This window comes from Eumetopias jubatus, unplaced genomic scaffold (genome assembly GCF_037043125.1).
Source record: "Eumetopias jubatus isolate StellerSeaLion01/CBP00866 unplaced genomic scaffold, mEumJub1_p1.0 scaffold_1, whole genome shotgun sequence".
Taxonomy (NCBI): Eukaryota; Metazoa; Chordata; class Mammalia; order Carnivora; family Otariidae; genus Eumetopias; species Eumetopias jubatus.
In genome coordinates, this window is record NW_028274807.1 from 186,081,661 (window position 1) to 186,101,616 (window position 19,956).

At 43.7% G+C, this 19,956-nt stretch overlaps 1 protein-coding gene across 3 annotated transcripts in view; it reads left to right on the forward strand.

Annotated features, from left to right (window-relative positions):
* Positions 1-19,956, forward strand: part of ADAMTS9 (ADAM metallopeptidase with thrombospondin type 1 motif 9) — a 156,351-nt gene that overhangs the window by 51,831 nt on the left and 84,564 nt on the right. For 2 of the 3 annotated variants that reach the window (XM_028110425.2, XM_028110427.2), the window contains 9 exons: positions 1,829-2,010; positions 2,105-2,241; positions 3,895-4,012; positions 4,264-4,359; positions 13,283-13,449; positions 13,542-13,671; positions 14,277-14,403; positions 17,658-17,868; positions 18,379-18,543. In XM_028110425.2, the coding sequence (XP_027966226.1) occupies positions 1,829-2,010; positions 2,105-2,241; positions 3,895-4,012; positions 4,264-4,359; positions 13,283-13,449; positions 13,542-13,671; positions 14,277-14,403; positions 17,658-17,868; positions 18,379-18,543 (1,333 nt within the window). Of the gene's footprint in view, positions 1-1,828; positions 2,011-2,104; positions 2,242-3,894; positions 4,013-4,263; positions 4,372-13,258; positions 13,450-13,541; positions 13,672-14,276; positions 14,404-17,657; positions 17,869-18,378; positions 18,544-19,956 lie in introns of all 3 variants that reach the window. The other variant, XM_088021881.1, reaches the window with a different exon arrangement.

Here is a 19,956-nt window from a genome sequence, read left to right on the forward strand (position 1 = left end):
GAAACTTGGAATCCTAGTCCTATCTCTGCTCATTTATTAGCTCTGTGGACCATGACAAAGTACTTGACTTCTCTGAACCTCCTGTCCCTTGGTATAAAAGTACCACATCTGCCTTACCCTTGGACAAAATATGAGTGTGGTTTAGCAAGTCGAGTGCACAATGCAGCTATAAAACACATGGGCTTAGTTGTGTTTCATAAAGAAACAATCAGACAGATAGTGGGAGGTTACGTGTCATTTTGTATCCCTAGATACAGTTTTCTTCGTGATAACAGTATTTATCAGACCGCTTACTAAGCTTCTCAGATCCATAATGAGCTTTTCAGGTGCACAGTACCATGTCTGTTTCCAGTGTGCAGGATGGAGCTCAGAGAGACCAGGTGGCAGACACAGAGGTGTCCAGTGTGTAGCTACAAGGCCCATGTTCTTGCCTTTGTCTACACATCTTTGATCTAGGGAGCACATTGCAACAGTATCACGACCAGTGCCCTGTCCTGAGTCGTGGGCACTCTGCAGAAGTATTGAGACCTGCCCCATATCTTAGCGCAAATTCGGTACTCAAAACAAACTGTTCAATTGGATCAGATTAGATTGGGACATATTGCTGACATATTAACATAGTAGCTAACATTTTCAGCATCTACTGTGTGTGCTCATTTTAGAAAAGGGGCAACTGATGTTCAGGGAGGCTGAGAACTTCATCTAAGGCCACACAAGGAGGATAGAGTTGAGACTGGAACCCAGCTCCAGCTCCAGAGCCTTCTCTATTCTGCTGGACTGGCTCTTGTTCTGTACTTTATGGACATGGATATATGTTCCATTCCCCCAAGTCCTGGTTTCACAAAACGAAACAAAACAAAAAAGACCACTTTGCATGGTCCCAGTGACTCTGAAAGATTCATTTTAAAGAAGAAAAGTGGAAAACTTTCTTTCAGAGATGTCCTAGGGTAACTGTGAAACCCAAGCTGCTCCAGCCCTGGGTGGGTGAGCCCAACTTCCTCTGATTCTGTGATCTTCCCGTTTCCATGATGAATTTGGCAAGCTGTGGACTGCTAGGAGAGGTGTCATATAATTGACTCGCTGGGTCCCATCTGGAAAATACATGTACATTTGAATTTCCTCTAATTGCATGCTGAGATGGAATTTGCACTGTGAGGCTGGGCAAGCTTACTATGTCCTCTCCTCACACAAAAGTTAATGAAACCAGTATGCTCCTCATGCTTCTCCTATTAGGTTAGTCAAAATATGGGAATGTTCCTTTTACTCCATCTCATTTGTAAAACAAAACAAAGAAAAACAATGGTTGTGAGGGGGGGGAGAGAGAGAGAGAGAGAGAGAGGGAGGGAGAAATTGAAGGGCAGTAGAATAGCACAAGTGTGAGGCCGGTCCCAAGTGAGAATATCATGTTACAAAAAGTAGACGGGGAGCATTCCGACTACTCCTCCGTACCTTTTACCTTCCATGTTTTGAAAACCAGAGGACTGAATTTTCGGGAGAAAGAGGACAGATCCATGCCTGATAGATCCCAGGTTTTGTATTTCAAACTCTAACATTCCATCCTCAAGACAGCCTTACTCGGTGGCACCTTCCCATTTTTACAGACAGAGATGTGAAGCCTTGTGGAGGTGAAGTGACTTGCCCAAAGTCATATACTTAATGGTGTGAAGTCAGAATGCAAATGCAGATTGCAGAGCCTTTGTGCTGTCCTCTGTCGTCAGCCACTTCAGACTCGCTTACCCTAGAAGACAGGAAGCCACAGAGGAGAGAGTGATGTAGGGAGAAATGCCTTGTTAGACAGTGTGTGTGTTCTTCCCCTTTCTTTCCTCAGGCCGAGAAATGGTGGGAAGTACTGTGTAGGGCGTAGAATGAAGTTCAAATCCTGCAACACAGAGCCGTGTCTCAAGCAGAAGCGAGATTTCCGAGACGAACAGTGTGCTCACTTTGACGGCAAACATTTCAACATCAATGGTCTGCTTCCCAATGTGCGCTGGGTCCCCAAGTACAGTGGCAGTAAGTGCATCCAGGGAGGCGTCCGAGGATGGTGGGCAGGCTGGCGCGGGGTGCGGGCCCAAAAGTCACACTGCGGCGTGTTTTTCCTCTCTAGTTCTGATGAAGGACCGTTGCAAGTTGTTCTGCAGGGTGGCCGGTAACACGGCCTACTATCAACTGCGAGACAGGGTAGTCGATGGGACTCCGTGCGGCCAGGACACCAGCGATATCTGTGTCCAAGGCCTCTGCCGGGTAAGTCCCCGGTGCGTTTCCTTCACTGTGTGGTCCTGCTGCCACGCTGTGGTTTGTGGCTTCCTTGCTAGAACCAGCGGCAGCTAAAGTCTGTGCACTGTCTCCTGGGAAGTGGTTTTCAAAGTGTGTTTCCCAGCAATGGCATCACCTGATGCTGATGCCCAAATTTGAGAACCAGTGTCCTGCATTTTTCTGACATTCTCAAGCTCTGTGAGGGTCTGCACAAAACCTCCCTGTGAAAATTTATTATAATAATTCGTGCATACACACCCTCCTTTACTGTAACGTTGGTGCTTAAGGTTAAACCCAAATACTTCCATACAGCAAGTTTTTTAGATTCAGTAGTTCTGCTCTGGGAAGATGTCTAGAGGCATCAGACTCTAGTCGGGCCTCCGTCAGATTTCTCATTCTGATCTCAAGCATGAAAGCTTCTACCCGAGACATAGCTGTTAATCCCTCTCAGAAGGGAAATCAAGAAACTTCTGGCTGATAGTAAAGTATCTGTGCAGTGATTTCTAAGAGGGCTTGATACCATTTCCCTGCTCTCACCTATCAGAAAACATTCTTAATGTCGCCCATCTTTGAGTTAATTTATTTGATCCCTGCATGTGGTCCAGGAAAATGGGAATCCTAGTCAGTAGGATTTGATGGAAGGGGCTCCTGAGAGCTTCACCCACTTTCCGACACATGACTACAGCGCACATTTCCTTGTCAGTCCATTCGTAGCAGAACATTGAGCTTCTCTTCAAAGGCTAGTTCATACAAATGAGCAGCGTGGACAAGAATGTGAACTCTGTCCCGGTGTTCTGGTCATTGCTCCGTGTCCTTCGCAGACCTCCGTCAACACTGCTGCATTGCGTTAAGATGTGGAGAAATTCCAGAGGCCACTTGGAGCCTCAGGCTTTACACTGGCAGCCTGGAGGCATGCTTTGTCCTCCATTCATAGCCAGTATTTAAACATAGGGGATTTCACATAAAATCCAATTTTCCAGTTTCTCTTGAAAGATTGAGAAATGTCAACATGGGGCTCCTATTTCTGCATGGCGACGGGAGCCTAGAGTGGACAGAGGTTGCTCCCTTCAGATGGGATGTCAGCTCTTTAATTGGATACAGCGCCCCCCCACCACCACTCCTCTATTTTTTTTTCATTCCTGAGCAGTTCTTCTCATTTGTCCCACTTATTTGTAGACTTAGATGTCGCAAGCTTGATTTTTTTTTTTAAGATTTTATTTTCAAGTCATCTCCACACCCAACATGGGACTCAAACTTACGGCCCCGAGATCAAGAGTCATACGCTCTACCAACTGAGCCAGCCAAGGTGCCCCCATACTTCTCAAACTTTAATCTGTAGATGAAGAGATAAGGATCTTGCTAATACGCCAGAGACACACCCAGTGGATCTGCGTGGAGCCCGAGATTATGCGTTCCTGACAGCATCAGAGATGCTTATGGCTGCCCATCTAAGGACCACATTTTCTGTACCAGGGCTACAGATAATTTGAGTTCTCAACCCTTGCAACTTTAAAGAGACTTACTTGTCATGTTTGAATGCATAATTCAAAGAAACATGCTAATTGCCATGTCAGATTTTTTTATAATTTTTGTGATTTTATAATACTTACCATTTATTTCAAATGTTTCTTTTTTTAAAAGCAAGCTGGATGTGATCACATTTTAAATTCCAAAGCCCGGAGAGATAAATGTGGAGTTTGTGGTGGCGATAATTCTTCGTGCAAAACAGTGGCAGGAACATTTAATACAGTACATTATGGTAAGAGTCTGTTCCTAAAGAACCATGAGAGGGAAAATGGTCAAAGTTTAAAAGTTGTTAACCACAGGTAATAGGTCAAAGTATTCGTGTCAAGCATAAAATCAATCTTGTTAAGGTACATGACGCATCTGGCTAGGAGACACTTAGTAGCCGGAATTGGATTATATTCCTTTGTTGCCCACCTTTTAGTCCATATTCAGAGAAACTGAACTCCGTTGTGGAATACTGAACTGTGGCTAAATTCTTTGCAGGTTACAATACTGTGGTCCGAATCCCAGCAGGTGCTACCAATATCGACGTGAGGCAGCACAGTTTCTCAGGGAAATCAGAGGATGATAACTACTTGGGTAAGACAGAACGTCCCCTGCCAGTGGTGGGAACTCTACTTCTCTGGAGCTCTTAGCAGATGTTCTTTCCTTCCCCCTTGTGCACACGGAGACGGCACGTCCCCTGCCAGTGGTGGGAACTCTACTTCTCTGGAGCTCTTAGCAGATGTGCCTTCCTTGCCCCTTGTGCACACGGAGACGGCACGTCCCCTGCCAGTGGTGGGAACTCTACTTCCCTGGAGCTCTTAGCAGATGTTCCTTCCTTCCCCATTGTGTACACGGAGACGGCACGTCCCCTGCCAGTGGTGGGAACTCTACTTCTCTGGAGCTCTTAGCAGATGTGCCTTCCTTCCCCATTGTGCACATGGAGACGACACGTCCCCTGCCAGTGGTGGGAACTCTACTTCTCTGGAGCTCTTAGCAGATGTTCCTTCCTTCCCCCTTGTGCACACGGAGACGGCACGTCCCCTGCCAGTGGTGGGAACTCTACTTCTCTGGAGCTCTTAGCAGATGTGCCTTCCTTCCCCATTGTGCACATGGAGACGACACGTCCCCTGCCAGTGGTGGGAACTCTACTTCTCTGGAGCTCTTAGCAGATGTGCCTTCCTTCCCCCTTGTGCACACAGAGACGGCAGGTCCCCTGCCAGTGGTGGGAACTCTACTTCTCTGGAGCTCTTAGCAGATGTGCCTTCCTTCCCCCTTGTGCACACGGAGACAGCACATCCCCTACCAGTGGTGGGAACTCTACTTCTCTGGAGCTCTTAGCAGATGTGCCTTCCTTCCCCCTTGTGCACATGGAGACGGCACGTCCCCTGCCAGTGGTGGGAACTTTACTTCTCTGGAGCTCTTAGCAGATGTGCCTTCCTTGCCCCTTGTGCACACGGAGACGGCACGTCCCCTGCCAGTGGTGGGAACTCTACTTCTCTGGAGCTCTTAGCAGATGTTCTTTCCTTCCCCCTTGTGCACACGGAGACAGCACGTCCCCTACCATTGGTGGGAACTCTACTTCTCTGGAGCTCTTAGCAGATATGCCTTCCTTCCCCCTTGTGCACACAGAGACGGCAGGTCCCCTGCCAGTGGTGGGAACTCTACTTCTCTGGAGCTCTTAGCAGATGTTCTTTCCTTCCCCCTTGTGCACACGGAGACAGCACGTCCCCTACCATTGGTGGGAACTCTACTTCTCTGGAGCTCTTAGCAGATATGCCTTCCTTCCCCCTTGTGCACATGGAGACGGCAGGTCCCCTGCCAGTGGTGGGAACTCTACTTCTCTGGAGCTCTTAGCAGATGTTCCTTCCTTCCCCCTTGTGCACACGGAGAGCTCTTGGATGCCCTGTACTTCCATACAAGTAGTTGATCCTGAAATTCATTCTTTTATTTCTCCCTCATGTGTGTAACCTCAGAGTATTGTTGGAAGAGTCATGTAGTTACCCTAGTCAGTAGCAGGGGTTTATTCTGGATCCTAATAAATAGGAAGGCCCTACATCAAATTTTGAAAGCACTTACCATGTAAGTTCTGCCTAAAAATCATTGATCTCTTTGAGTCTTCAAAAACAAAAACAACAACAACAACAATCTGTCCTGTGGGTAACTGGCTAGTAAATGGTTTATTAAAGATATTACTTGCCCTAATTTCTGTGGAGCCAGCCCTAACCAGTAACAGACCCCTGGTGGCCTCATTCAACCTTTCATCATGCCTGGTTACTCCGAAAAGTTCTAGAGTGGCAAATTTTTCTCAGGTCATGACTAGAATGGCCCACCTTGTTACTTTATGGATTCTTCATCCTTGTCCCATGTCCAGGCACATGATTAATGCCTATCTATGCCTTCTGTTTAAACCACAACACACTGTCAACCCTGTGTTCATTTCAACAGTTGGCTCAGCCCGGCCCCACGTCAACTTCTCCTTCTGTAAACTGCTGTGATTATGAAATTTCCCAACCATTTTTAATTAAAAGAAGGACAAAGGGAGTGGGGTCACGACTGAAGGGATTCAGCTGGTCACCTTGCACAACCAGACTCCTCCTAGCCCTGGAGAGCAGCACGGCTTGCCCTCTAATGTAGAAGAAATCACAGCAGTCTGACTGGGCAGTAGCTTTTTAAAAGAAATGAGTATACTTGTCCTCTTACAATGTCCAGGCAAGAACTCTATTTATGTATCTGAAGTCAGCCTCTGTAGAGGCTATCTGCACATATTTAGACATAATGAACTAGTCAGTGAATATTCATGAATCAGATTAGAATCAGAATCTGTTTTTTGGAATGTCTACATGAAATCCTTGATAGCTAGACAATGATCCTTTAGCCAAGGATGCTGATCAAGTGTAATATATGTACATGACTTCATTATAGCATTTTCTGCAGTATGTCATTATTCACTCATTCACTTCTTTAATATGGGCCAGGCACTCTTCTAGGTACAATGAGCAAAACAAAAATAAATAAGTAAGTTAAAAATCACTGTCTTCTTGGAACTTACTTTTTGGTGCTAATAGAGAGACAGTAAGCAATAGCTGAATAGATCAGCCAACTGTATACTGTAAGAGGATGGTAAGTGCTATCAGAAAACAGAACATCATAAGGGAAATTGGGATACTGAGGGTGAGTTGGGAACAGTGGAGGTGAAGTGTTGGAATTGTAGCAAGAGAAAACAGGTTGGTTGGGGGAAGAGCATTCCAGGCAGAGGGAATGGCCAGTGCAAAATCCTCGAAGTAGGAGCATGTCTAGATTATTCCAGCGACAGGGGAATAGGCCCATGTGGCTGCAGCTGCATCAGCACAGAGGAGAGTTCTAGAGGAGGCTGATAATCTGTTAGGAGTAGATCATATAGGGCCATATAAGCATTGAAAAGAATTGCTTGTACTCTGGGAGACAGGGCGAGCAACTGAAGATTTTAAGCCGAGGAATGACAGGATATAATCACATTTGTATTTTCAAAGGAGCACTTTGGCTGTTAGGTGGATGAAGGGCACAGAGTCGATGCAGGAGGACTGGTTAGAAATTATTGCAGTAAGCCAAGGGAGAGATGCTGGTGGCTTGACCCCCAAGTAGGAGACAGTGCAGGTGACAGTACATGGTCAAAATATGGATATTTTTTGAAGGTGGAATCATCATGATTTTTGATAGATTGAAATAGTATGTGAGAGAAAAAAAGAAGTCAGGGGTGACTCCAAGATTTCTACCTGAGCAGCTGAGAAGACGGAGCTGCCATGAACTGAGATGAGACAATTTGTTCCTTATTTATCCATATGGCCGCTAGTGTCTTTTTTTTTAAGATTTTATTTATTTGAGAGAGAGAGAGAGAGACAACATGAGGGGAGGGGAGGGACAGAGGGTGAAGGAGAAGCAGACTCCTCACTGAGCAGGGAGCCCGATGCAGGGCTCATTCCCAGGACTCAGAGATCATGACCTGAGCTGAAGGCAGACACTTAACCGACTGAGCCACCCAGGTGCCCCATTGTCTTAAGGTCAGAGGCTGTGTCTTTATATCATCAGCTCTTGATATAAAGCCTACACATACATGTGCTAAGTAAATAATTGCTCAGCTGTTGAACAGCCACTGCTCATGTCCTCTTTACTGAGGATTTACTGTGTGCTTAGTGGGGGATGGGATTACCATGGAAATAAACAAAATCGTCCTTTCTTTGAAAGACCCACAGAGTCTTACTTAGAATCATTTACTCAGTGGCTGGATCAGCTTTTCCCTACCCTCTGTATTCCAAATGGGTGGTGACTTTATAAAAGAATTAACAGAGTTCTTGAAGGCCCTTTGCAAAATTATTTTTTGGGAATCCCACATTTCGCACTCCACCACTGAGAAAAATAGGTCAGGCATTTTTCTGCGTGCCCTGGGTTATAAATTTGAACATGTGGCTGTCACTATGGTCTTACTACTTCCTAATTAAATCCAGCAGCATTGCATGCAACCTCCTTTATTAATTAATTTCCTGAAAGCTGAAAGCCATGCTGACCGGCTTCTTTCTTCTCCTTGAAAGGGAGAAGGATTCTCCTCTCTTCTGCTCCTTCTTGGAAAAATCTCTTTCCAAGTAGGGGCCTCAGTTCAGTTCAACTCCCTCAACCAGGCCAGGCACCTGAATTGGGCAGGGCCTCCTGATAACCTTTTATTCCTCACGGGAGGTTTCTTAATCTCCTTGGAAAGAATGAAAGCAAAATTAAAGAAGATTTGTCATCTGGGAGAGGCAGTCTGGGGTAGTCACGGCCCTTTAGTGGACTGTTATGGTAAAGTCACCTGTTGGCAAAAGAACAGCTCTCTGGAAGCAAATGCAGAGAGTGCCAGTCACAGTTCACTGAGTGTGAAGGTCGCCTCAGGGCCTTTGAGCCTTACAGTGGTTTCTTAACAAGTGAGGAAGAATATGACATCATCAAATCCGAGGTGCGTAAACATTTACTCTTGGCTTGAAAGAGCTGCAGCAAATGCTGTAAGAGGGTTTTTCACACCCACAGCTGTTCCGTTGCTAAGGCATCTTCATCCTTGTCCGTCCCCATTTTTTTAAAGGCCAGTCAAGCCACAGTCTTTCTGCATGTGCTGGTGAGGGAGCAATTTCCAGGAGAGAAGGCCTTTGTAGCAACGCAGCTCTGATGGGTGAAATGGGGGGGGGAACCAACCCAGGAAATTAGCTCCCCTAATCGCATTAGTGGAAGGTTGGGCAGTAGACTGTCTTTTGCAGGAAACTATTTGTTTCACAAGGTATCGAAGCAGAAAGCCTCCCTGTCAAAGGCCATCCTTTCACACAGGCCCTCCCTCCTGTTGGGTTAAAGCCAAGTTGCACCCAGAGCCACCATGTTCATGTTTCTTTAGGAGAAAAAAGATCCATTTCTGTGATACTTCTTTGTCTCCAGTACACTTAGCTCTTGATTAATTGTGGCAATGGGAAGACAGGAGTCCATTCAGTTTGGGATAAATCACGAAGTTCATTTCCCCTGATGACTCCTTTCTCTTTCCCTCCTGACCATCTACCAGGAGAGGAAGCATGCAGAGAAGGCTAAAATGCCCCTCGTTGGCATAAGCCCGAGAGGAAGCCAGGAGACATTGGAAAGGAGCCTCAGAATTAACCTACAACAGACGATTGCCCTTTGAATGCGCACAAAACTGGATTATCACTTAATTTACAGGGCAGGTCTTGTGACATCTCATTTCCCCCATTTTGGTGAAATGTCAGCTCGGTAGTTAGCATACGACCTCACTTGAAAGAAGTGGGTGATTGTGTTGGCAGCACGTCCGGCTGTCACCATGTAAGCGACCCACATTAGAAGGCAGCCCCAGGATGTCTGAGGGGCCACCGAAACAAACTCGCCTCCAGTCAGTGACCCATTGAAAGTCCTGCTTCTCACATGGCTGGTGGGTCTCACGCAATAGCGGCGGTAGGGGAAACAAGGTCGTCAGAGCTTTACACTGACAGGGAAAGTTATTTGGCTGGAAGCACTCTGTTCTCCTTGTCATAAATGTCAGGTCCAATCAATCACTCCTTCTTTCAGTGTCATTGATTGAGCACCTACTATGGGCCAGGATCTTTCTTGGGGTTACAAAAGTGCATTTTCAAATGGTCGCTTTCCTAAAGAGGCTCACGTAGTCTAGAAAAACAAATGATTTAAATTGTTAAAAATCTTGAGCTAAACAAATTTGATTTCAACTTGCACATAAGAGAAAGCATGCATGAATTCAGTCACTCATTGAACAGGTACTTGTTGACCTCGTTCATAGAAAACTTTAGTGGTTAACAGGCTCTGGAGACAGACTTTCCATGAGTGGAAGCCATCTGGCCTTGGGAGAGTATTTTAATAATATTTAAGTCATGCCTTGCTCATCCCTAAATTAGACAACTGTAAAGGTGTGGCAAAGAGACAGTGCATATGAAGACATTATGAGCTGCCAGCAACCACAGCCCATATGGACTGTCTTGTTTAATGTTCATAATAATCCAGTAAGAAACTCGTTATCTAGAGAAAGGAACTGAGGCTGAGAGAGGTTCCATAACTTACCCAAGGTCACATAAACTTGTCAGCAAATGGGAAGAGTTGGAATCGTTATTTGTCTGACTTCAGACCCTACGCCCTTAATCACTTCACTTTCCTGCCTCACTGTAGGAAAAGGTATGGCTGGCATGGCAATACAAATGACTGGGAATTGAGGTTTATTGGTGGGAGTGAATGGGTTGGCTGGGAAGATTACGCTAAGGAGTTTGAAGTCAATTGTATAGGTGGGGGGTGGCTATCAAAGGATTTTGAGTTAAGAAGCAGCAGCTAAGATTTTGGAGGGTTTGTTTTTGTTTTTTTTTTGTTTTTTTTTTTTTGGAGGGTTTGTTTTTAAAAGCTTTTTCCCTGCCTCCACATTCTTCCCAACCATTTCAAATGAAGGCATCTCATTCTTCCCTCAAGACCAAAATGGAGCTCACATGAGTGGGTATGAGTGAAGTGTTGGATTAGGGACAGAATTCAGTGCCCTTAATTACTGATCCTAGAAAGAGTAGTACTTCCATCAGTATAGTGTCCAAATGAGTGAGCTCTGTGAGGTGGCCATGTCCAAGAAAACAAGAACCCTACTGCTACTGAGCCACTAAGAGTATTCAAAGCTTCCTCAGCCCTCAGTCATCTCCGCATAAGGGGACAATACCGACTTTCCCTAAATCCTCCAGACCTCTTCTGGCCTGCCTCATAAGAGACAGGATATCACCTGCATCAGTGAAAGACAGGTTAGGATCTGGCACACGCCTCAGGCATCTTGGCTCCCCATCCCACAACCAAAACCAATATCACTTAACATGATGCTGAGGCGTGATGCCGCCAACGATGTATGCTCTGCGTAGGTTCTCGAGCAGCTAGGACCAGTTGGTTGACATTGGCACCTGGGATGACACCTGTTTGCTACTTGAGTTAAGTTTTCACATTCCTTTTAATTCACTTAAATACGTGGCCTGTGCATTTCAGGGTTCCCTCCCTCCTGAGATTTGCTAATTGTGAGCAACTTACAAAAGGTAAGAGGGCCTTTTTCTGATACTTCAGGGCCCAAATGTTTATTTAATAGCTCTGATTTATTGAGTTCTTGTTCAAGTCAAGCCCAATACTCAGGAGGATTCATTAATCAAGGAGCAGTAGTACTGAAAAAAACTAAGTGGTACTCACAATAAAACCAAAATTTTATAATAAATACAAGGGGGGAAAGGTATGATTAGGATTTTATCTGGAGAAATTAATCAAAAAGCATGAAAATAGATTGTTTCTTCTTATAATAAACAAAATTACATTTTCATGTCAACCATGCACGGGTTTTTAGATTATAGGATAATGCAATTGATAAATATTCTCACCTGAGTTTTCCAGTTAAATTATGTGATAGCACAGTAGCGCCTTCTTTGCTTAAAGTTGGAATTTAACAATAAAACCTGAAAAGGAGTCATTTTTATGAAAGCTTTCTGGGGCTTTATTCACTTTCTTAATAGTCTCCCTTGACACTTAGGTAAAGAAATCATTTCTTCTGAAGTAGCTGTTATTATAGCTTCTCAGTCCACTTTATTTACATTTCATAAGTTTGTAACTGGTCTAATTTCATCAAGTTCTCAGTTGGCCAATATTTTGATGCTTGACTCCAGTAGTTCTCTAACATGAGCTTTTCTGATTGTTTCATCTTTTTCAAGATCTGTAGTAGATTCATTCATTTTTCTAAAATAAAAAAGTATTTATTGATCATGTGCCATGTGCTCTTTTTGAAGCCGAGACATAGCAGTGAATAAAAGGGTCCAAAAACCCTTGCCCTCATGGGGCTTACATTCTTGGTTGGGGAGAGAGAGCATAGACAAAGTGTTATGGAGGGAAATTAAGGTGGGAAACGGGACGGCAAGTATGGAATCTGTGCTGGTAGTAGGAGGGGGTTGCAGTTTTAAAAAGAATGGTCTGGGAAGGTGTATTAATTATTTTTTACTGTATAACAAATTATCTCAAGACATAATGGCTTAGAGTAACAAATGTGTACTATATTCCAGTGTCTGTATGTCAGGAAATTGAGAACAGCATAACTGGGTGTTTCTGGCTTGAGATCTCTAGCAAGTGGCAGTTAAGACTTCATTTAGGGCTGTGATCACATCTAAAAGCTTGATTGGGGCTGGCGGGTCCACTTCCCAAATGCCTCATTCAGATGCTGTTGGCAGAGGCTTTATTCCTTTACAGGAAGCCTCTCAGCAGGGGCTGCTTGGGTAACCTCACAATATGGCAGCTCAGCTGGCTTCTCCCAAAGCCAGAGAGAGAGCAAGGTAGAGCCACAATGCCTGAGACCTGGCCTTGGAAGTCACACTCTTGTCATTTCCTCAAAATCCTAGTGATTACATAGTTAGTATTCCAGGTGGGAGAGGACAACACAGGATGTGATATCAAGAGGCAAGGGCCATTGGGGCCATCTTGGAGGCTGGTTTCTACACTAGGCCTCACTGAAAGGGTGACATTTAAGCATTATGTTGGCCATGGAGTTTCAGATTCCAATATCTGTCCAAAGAAGACCAACAAAGATTCAATAGGCTCAACTAATCCTAACATAAAATAGGGATGTTTGCATGGGAATCAATTTTGTAAATGTTCAGTTCATTAGTACATATTTTCAAATCATAGGACCACTGCTTCTATCTGTAATACTGTAATGTGGGGCTTGTATATCATACCCCACACTAATTAGAACACTTATATTTCATTAATATAATTACAAGGGTGGGTGTTTTTATCTCCATTTTAGAGATGAGGAAATGGAGACAGGGAGAGGGAAAATGAGTTCCCAAGGCCACATAGCTGGCAAGTGGCAAAACTAGGATTTGAGTCCATCCTGTCTGACTGAAAAATAGATATCCTTTGCCCTCCTGACTCTCTGCCTTTCAGAGTGCTGTTTCGTATTTCAGGCAGCAAGTTATTGGCAGCAAATCAGTGAATACTCTTTTCTCATCTACAGCTTTATCAAGCAGTAAAGGTGAATTCTTGCTAAATGGAGACTTCGTTGTCACAATGTCCAAAAGGGAAATCCGCGTTGGGAACGCTGTGATAGAGTATAGTGGGTCTGACAATGTAGTAGAAAGGATTAACTCCACAGACCGCATTGAACAAGAACTTTTGCTTCAGGTAAAAACTTGACCATGAGCCCATGACCCTTTCCTTCCATGTGGGGTCACCAGACCTGCAAACATCTTCTCCATTTTGTCTGCTCATCCTAGGTGTTGTCGGTGGGAAAGTTATACAACCCCGATGTGCGCTATTCTTTCAATATTCCAATTGAAGACAAACCCCAGCAGTTTTACTGGAATAGTCATGGGCCCTGGCAAGCATGCAGCAAACCCTGCCAAGGTATTTACTTTTCAGTTGAGTTTTGGGGATTTGAGATACTTTTATTTTAATTCTTTTTATTTGTCTTTGGAAGCAGCCAAATGCATGTAATCTTTAAACCTTTCTATCTGCATGAATTCTCCGATCTCCTTTCTCTGCTTCTTTCTGGTTATTTTCGGACGGCAAGTTGAACTTTTCAAGGGATTCAGGATATGTTGGGTTTCCTCTGCCTAAGAGATTCATATACATGTGTGAGGCCAAGCAAAATCAGCTCTGCCACTTTGATTTTCCAGAGACATAGATATAGTAGTCATATTATGTATCATTTATCTCATGTCCTTTTGCCTTAATTAGGAGCCAGCAAATTATGGCCAGTGGGCCAAATCCAGCCTGCTACCTGGCTTTTATAAATAAAGTTTTATTGGAACACAGCTATACCCTTTTTACATATTATTTATGAGCATCTGCTCTTGCCCTATCATGGCAGAGTTGAAAAGTTGTGACAGAAGTCATATGGCCCACAAAACCAAAAATAGTTACTATTTAACCCAGTACAGAAAATGTTTGCCAGTCCCTAGTTTCTGGAATAAGTTACTTTCTCTAAGGTTTTTTTCCTCCTTGCCTAGGGGAGCGGAAGCGAAAACCTGTTTGCACCCGGGAATCTGATCAGCTTACGGTGTCTGATCAAAGATGTGACCGGCTGCCCCAGCCAGCACCCATTACCGAACCTTGCAGCACAGACTGCGACCTGAGGTGAGGCCAGTGCATGTTCATGGTCTTTACTCTGAGCTGTGAGGGTCTTGCTGGAGGGAGGAACAGAAGGAGGAGACAGTGGTCTTTAGTTCCCCTTCCTTGCCTTTCTGTGAAATAAGCTTCAGCCAATCTTCCATCCTTCTGAAACCAATTATCCAAGATATATGCCTGCGGATTTCTTGTTCTTCTCCTAAGAATTAAAAATAGCTAATAGAGTATGGCATTTGCCAAAAGAAGTTCTCATTTCACCCTCACAAGTCAGTGCTAGGTATTGTTAGGATTGAGTCACATCTTATGTAAATGTTTGGTACGAATATCAACAGAAAATGGGGAAATGTCATCTGTCAAGGTACCTGTATGTTGTTCTCTATACACCCAGAGTGTATACCCCCCAGCAGAAGAAATCTTATGCATATGAAAGTTGCAGTGCCCTAATGTAAAGTCATGGAAGGAACTAGAAGAAAATCTTCATGCAGATGTCTAGATACAGAAAATACTCTGTATTTAGGAAAAGTCTGAATCTGAGGCAAGAAATGCTGAGTGGGTTCAGAATTCTAAAGCTTTCCCATTTACCTGCAAGGTTGGCTGTGTCATGTTTGAATATTAAATAGCTTGCACATTGCTTTGTATACTCTGAATGTCAGTTAAGTGCAGGTAACATGAGTTGATGCTTTAATTCACCTTTTATGGAAGAGAAATCAGCAGTGTAGAGTGGTGTGGGAAATTGTTAGGATCTTACCATTTGTAAGCGGCAAAATGAATACTTAAGCAGTTCGCAAGTTCCACTTCACAATGCCAAATCTTATCCAATGGTACTGACAGCCTAGAGTGCTGGAGTGAAGATTGTAAGGCCCTCTCTAGGCTCCAAGAGAAAAGAGGAGTGCTGGGATCAATTAGTAATGTCTGTCATGCGAGTAGGTCGGGGAGACATGGCATGAGGGCCATCTTTGCCAGACCTGACCTGATGGCTCTGACTTCAAAGCCCAGCCCCACTGTACTTCATGTCTACCCAGCACCTCCGACCTGTTTGTTCATGGGCTTGTCACAAAGCATTGATAAGTCACTGAGGAAGAAACAAACCCAAGACATTAAAAGGCAGACTATACAGTATTAATTTTTTTTATAGGTAACTACTGTACTTATAAACCCATTGCTTCAGCCAGTTGAGTTAATTTAGTTAAATTAGAGTTAAGGTCTTTTCAGAAAAATAATTAGTTATCTGATTGCTGAACTGAATTACTCACAAAAAAACCTGACAGTCACTGTCATTATGGTTCATACTAATTGTTGCTGAATAGCTATGAACAACACTGAAAGACCGGAGAGAGGATTGTTACTGATGGATCAAACTCTAAATAATTTTCCCAAAGCATGTCTATGGAACACGAGTTCCACAAGATGATTCGTGGTGAACTGGTATGTTTGAGAAGTCTTCCCACTTCTCTCCTCCCCTGTGTAGACATGCATTGTATCGATTAACATTTGGAAGGCCCAGAGAAGTTCTGAAATATAGAAACCTGCTTAAATCAGTAGTGCCCAAATTTATTCCTAGTATTATTTACTCCCACAATGCCCCACACACCCACAGAGGCATACACATTTCTTGTTTCCGCTTATAACAAATACTTTGCTTCTCTGAAATATAGTAATAAAATGCATTGTTGCATGAAAGGAACCAAATGAATTCAAAACCCTGGAGTTGAGACCCCCTTCCAGGGAGAGAATATGAAGCAGACGATAATAGCATTTTGAGAAGAACTTTCCTAAGGCAACGCTGTGACATTTCCATAGACTCTTCCAGGTTCTCTGCTCAAATTCTGAGGATTGTGTGAATATCAGGGAGACTCTGTTCCACTTGATCTGCTGGTGTGTTTTCTTGTGGGTGCAGGACCCCTGCCTCCCTTACCCAGGATGGATAAGCTTTCCACGAGAAAATGATGATGAAGGCAAAAAGAAGGTAGCCAAGAATCAAAGAGCAGATGAAAGTTCCAGATGCCTTTGTGGAATTGGACCACATTTTTGCCTTGCTTCCTCAGGGAAGTGAGAGTTTGCCCAGATTAAACTTTGACAGGATGAGATAAAGCATTGTTTTACAGTCCTTCATTTAACGTGTTCCGGTTAGAACAAAATCCCAAAATACTGTGTCACTTTAATGGAAAATCGCAGTAGCCCACTCTGCATGCCGAACGTAAAAGGTGGTCAACTCTGACCTACTTTTAAGCATTTGTGAGAAACTCCAAGATAAGCATGTGGCCAGTACTCCTTATTGTTTCCCAGTCCTGCCCCTGGACAGATGTGGATGGAAGAATTCTTAGGGCATCTGTATTCGGCAAACTACCCAATTTCTGAGAAGTTGACAGTTAACAAGAGTTAATTCAAATGAAGGTTATGAAGAAATTATCCTTTTTGGATTGTTAAGTTGAATCAACAACCTACATTTTAAGCTTATTTATTTATACTGTTCTATTCAGTTAAAAATTTTTGTGTTTTAATTTGAGCACTGACCGTATTTTGGGGGCATTAAAAGAATAAGTCCCACTTTGTGCATAGATGCTGATAATGGGGAGGCTCTGCATGTGTGAAGACTGGGGCATATGGGAAGTCTCTGTTCCTTCCTCTCAGTTTTGGCACGGGCCTAAAACTGCTCTAAAAACAATTAAGTCTTTAAAAAAAATTGTCTAATCAAACTGTATAGACTGTGGCCCATGTTTAAAAGGAACTCGGTCTTTATTCACAAAGTTTGGCACACTTGAAATTCGCAGTTACAGGCCAATTATCCATTCCTTTATTAAGTCACAGTCTGTTCACCGAACACGTTTTAGCATGGCGCATATAAAGGAGGTTTTCTACGGAGAATTTCCAGCGGTGGTTCTCTATCAGAAGCAGCCTTCTTGAGAAATGAAATGCTGAGTTGCATGAACCTTTTAAATATAAAATTGCTTTTTTTGCTCTGTTGAATTCCAATGTTTTCTTCTTTTTGGTTGCTTGAATTTCAGATTGACTGTATCAGGGGAGAATCTTCACAAAGATAGGACCTCTGACTATCACTCTGTGACTTCCATGTACATTGGCAGCCATGGAAAACACATGACTATGTTGGTTTAAAATTGGATTTCAGTAACTGACTGTGGCCTTGGATTTTGTGGTATTTGGGTTAAGGAAGAAAAAAGAACTCCATTCTTCTACCAGTTGAAAATAGATAGGACATACATATTTAACAGAAATGTTGGTTTCTCCCCATTATTTATGCATAGGTGGCACGTTACCAGCAGGAGTGAATGTAGTGCCCAGTGTGGCTTGGGTTACCGCACATTAGACATCTACTGTGCCAAATATAGCAGGCTAGATGGGAAGACCGAGAAGGTTGATGACAGTTTTTGCAGTGGTCACCCCAAACCAAGCAACCGGGAAAAATGCTCAGGAGAATGTAACACAGGTGGCTGGCGCTATTCTGCATGGACTGAAGTAAGTTGGTTCTCGCTCAGTGAGAATCTTCTTCTTGGATGCTAAGTCTGATTAGTTGATGGTGGCTAATCAACGAGTTGATCAGTTAGGGCTGCATTGAGAAACACTATTTAGACTGTATGGAAAAGAGTTCCATGATGGATTCACAATGCCTTACCTCATTCTGCAGAAAAGAGTGCCATGATCAATTTGGAATGTCTGATTATATGACACTGAACATGGCATGTGGAAAATTGAGAGTGGTGGGACAACTCATCTAATCCCTTTCTCCATACCCCACAAGCCATTTCCAATTTTATTTTCTTATGCTTATTCACTAATACTGACTTTAGGATAAACCTGGTGAATAAATGGATAATATGAACAGATACTCCCCAAATCACAACTAGAATTGGATTGATTGGGTGGTTATTTCTTAAGGGCTGAAAGAGACAAGGCAGCGTAGCCAGGACCTTGACCATGCTAGAGAAGAAACTTAAAACAGTTTTACTCAGCATATTTTCCTTTCAGTGTTCGAAAAGCTGTGATGGTGGAAGCCAGAGGAGAAGGGCTATTTGTGTCAACACTCGCAATGATGTCCTGGATGACAGCAAATGCACACATCAAGAGAAAGTCACCGTTCAGAGATGCAGTGAGTTCCCTTGTCCACAGTGGAAAACAGCAGACTGGTCAGAGGTGAGATAAGAGGGCTCCTATTTCCCCTAGGTCATCTCTGATACCCTAATTCTGAGTCTCTCCAGCTCTCTTCAAGTCTACACCTGCAGCACTCTTATACCTCCTCCGCTGGATGAAGTAACCGAGGTGCTCAGTCTGCCCCAGGACTGTTGTGCAGGGCATGACTGGTCCACTGGTGACCCCGGAGGCACGGTGGGTTTGGCTGGATCACCCACTCCGATTGCTTCTGTTGGTGATTTCCTATCTCTCCCCATTCGTCCTCTTTGAGCCCCCACTAAGTCATTGTAAAGGAAAATAAGGGCTTTATTAATTTCAAAGCTGTGCTGGCTTAGAACTGAAGCTAAAGAAAAAAAAAAAAAGAGGTTTCCTATTTTCTTGTCTGTGAAATAAGAGAATTAGACCCCCAGTAAGTGGCCTGACTTACCCACCCAGTTGCTAATGGAAACCTTAGAAAAGAAAGGAGTAGTTGAGTGTTCCAGACTTTTGCCTCTCTCCTTCCTTACCTGATGAAGCCTAAAGCAAACCCTCATTGCTTAGCACTGATGGCCCCAGGACAGCAAGAGAAAGGAGGTGGAGCCTCTTTCTCACTTTTATGGTGCAGGGTTAGCTGTCACTATTAAGCCAGCCCAGTGAGATTCTCACCGCGCAGGTAGGTGACTGCCTCAGCCTTCCTTCACCGGGGCGGGGCGAGTGGGAGGGGACAGAAGTTGCCTGACTGACGGGCCAAGTCAGGAATGCAGGGAGAGAGGTGTTTGTTTCTCTGCCACAGTTTCTGCGCCCCCCCCCCCGCCCCCCTGTTTCCTTATCTCAACTCTGTAAACACAGTGTTAACTGTTTACTTGCAACAGCAAATACAATACGAATCCTAAAAGGGTATTATTAATGCCCCTGAAATGGCAGACAAGCAAGTGCCTGTGACTAACAGTGTCTCATTCCCACACAAGTGCACAACAAACCTACTGGGTTTGTTCTGTCAGCAAGTTGCCTTAGCTTCAAAGCTAGTGTTTGGGGTTTAAAAAAAGACAAAAGAAGGTCATGGGCTAGAGTTTTACCTCTATAGCTAAGAATAGCTAAAGTATCATTTCGAATCAAGTAACAAACCTTTGCAAGAAGACTTCCTAAAATGGAGGTGGGGGGACACCAAACTGTATATTCAGGATGATCCAACATTCCTTAGCTTAAAAAACTGGGAAGAAAACAGCAAAATGTTAATAATGAGGATCCTTGGGTAGTGAGATTTTTTTAATTATTATAGTTTTCTCTTTTCTGTATATTTCAAATTTTCTACAATGAGCATGGATAATGATGATGATATTTAACATGTATTAAATGAACATATGCTCAGCACATTACTTGGATTTTTTTCATTCAGTTTTCACAACTCTGCAGTAGACACTATTGTTGTCCCCTTTG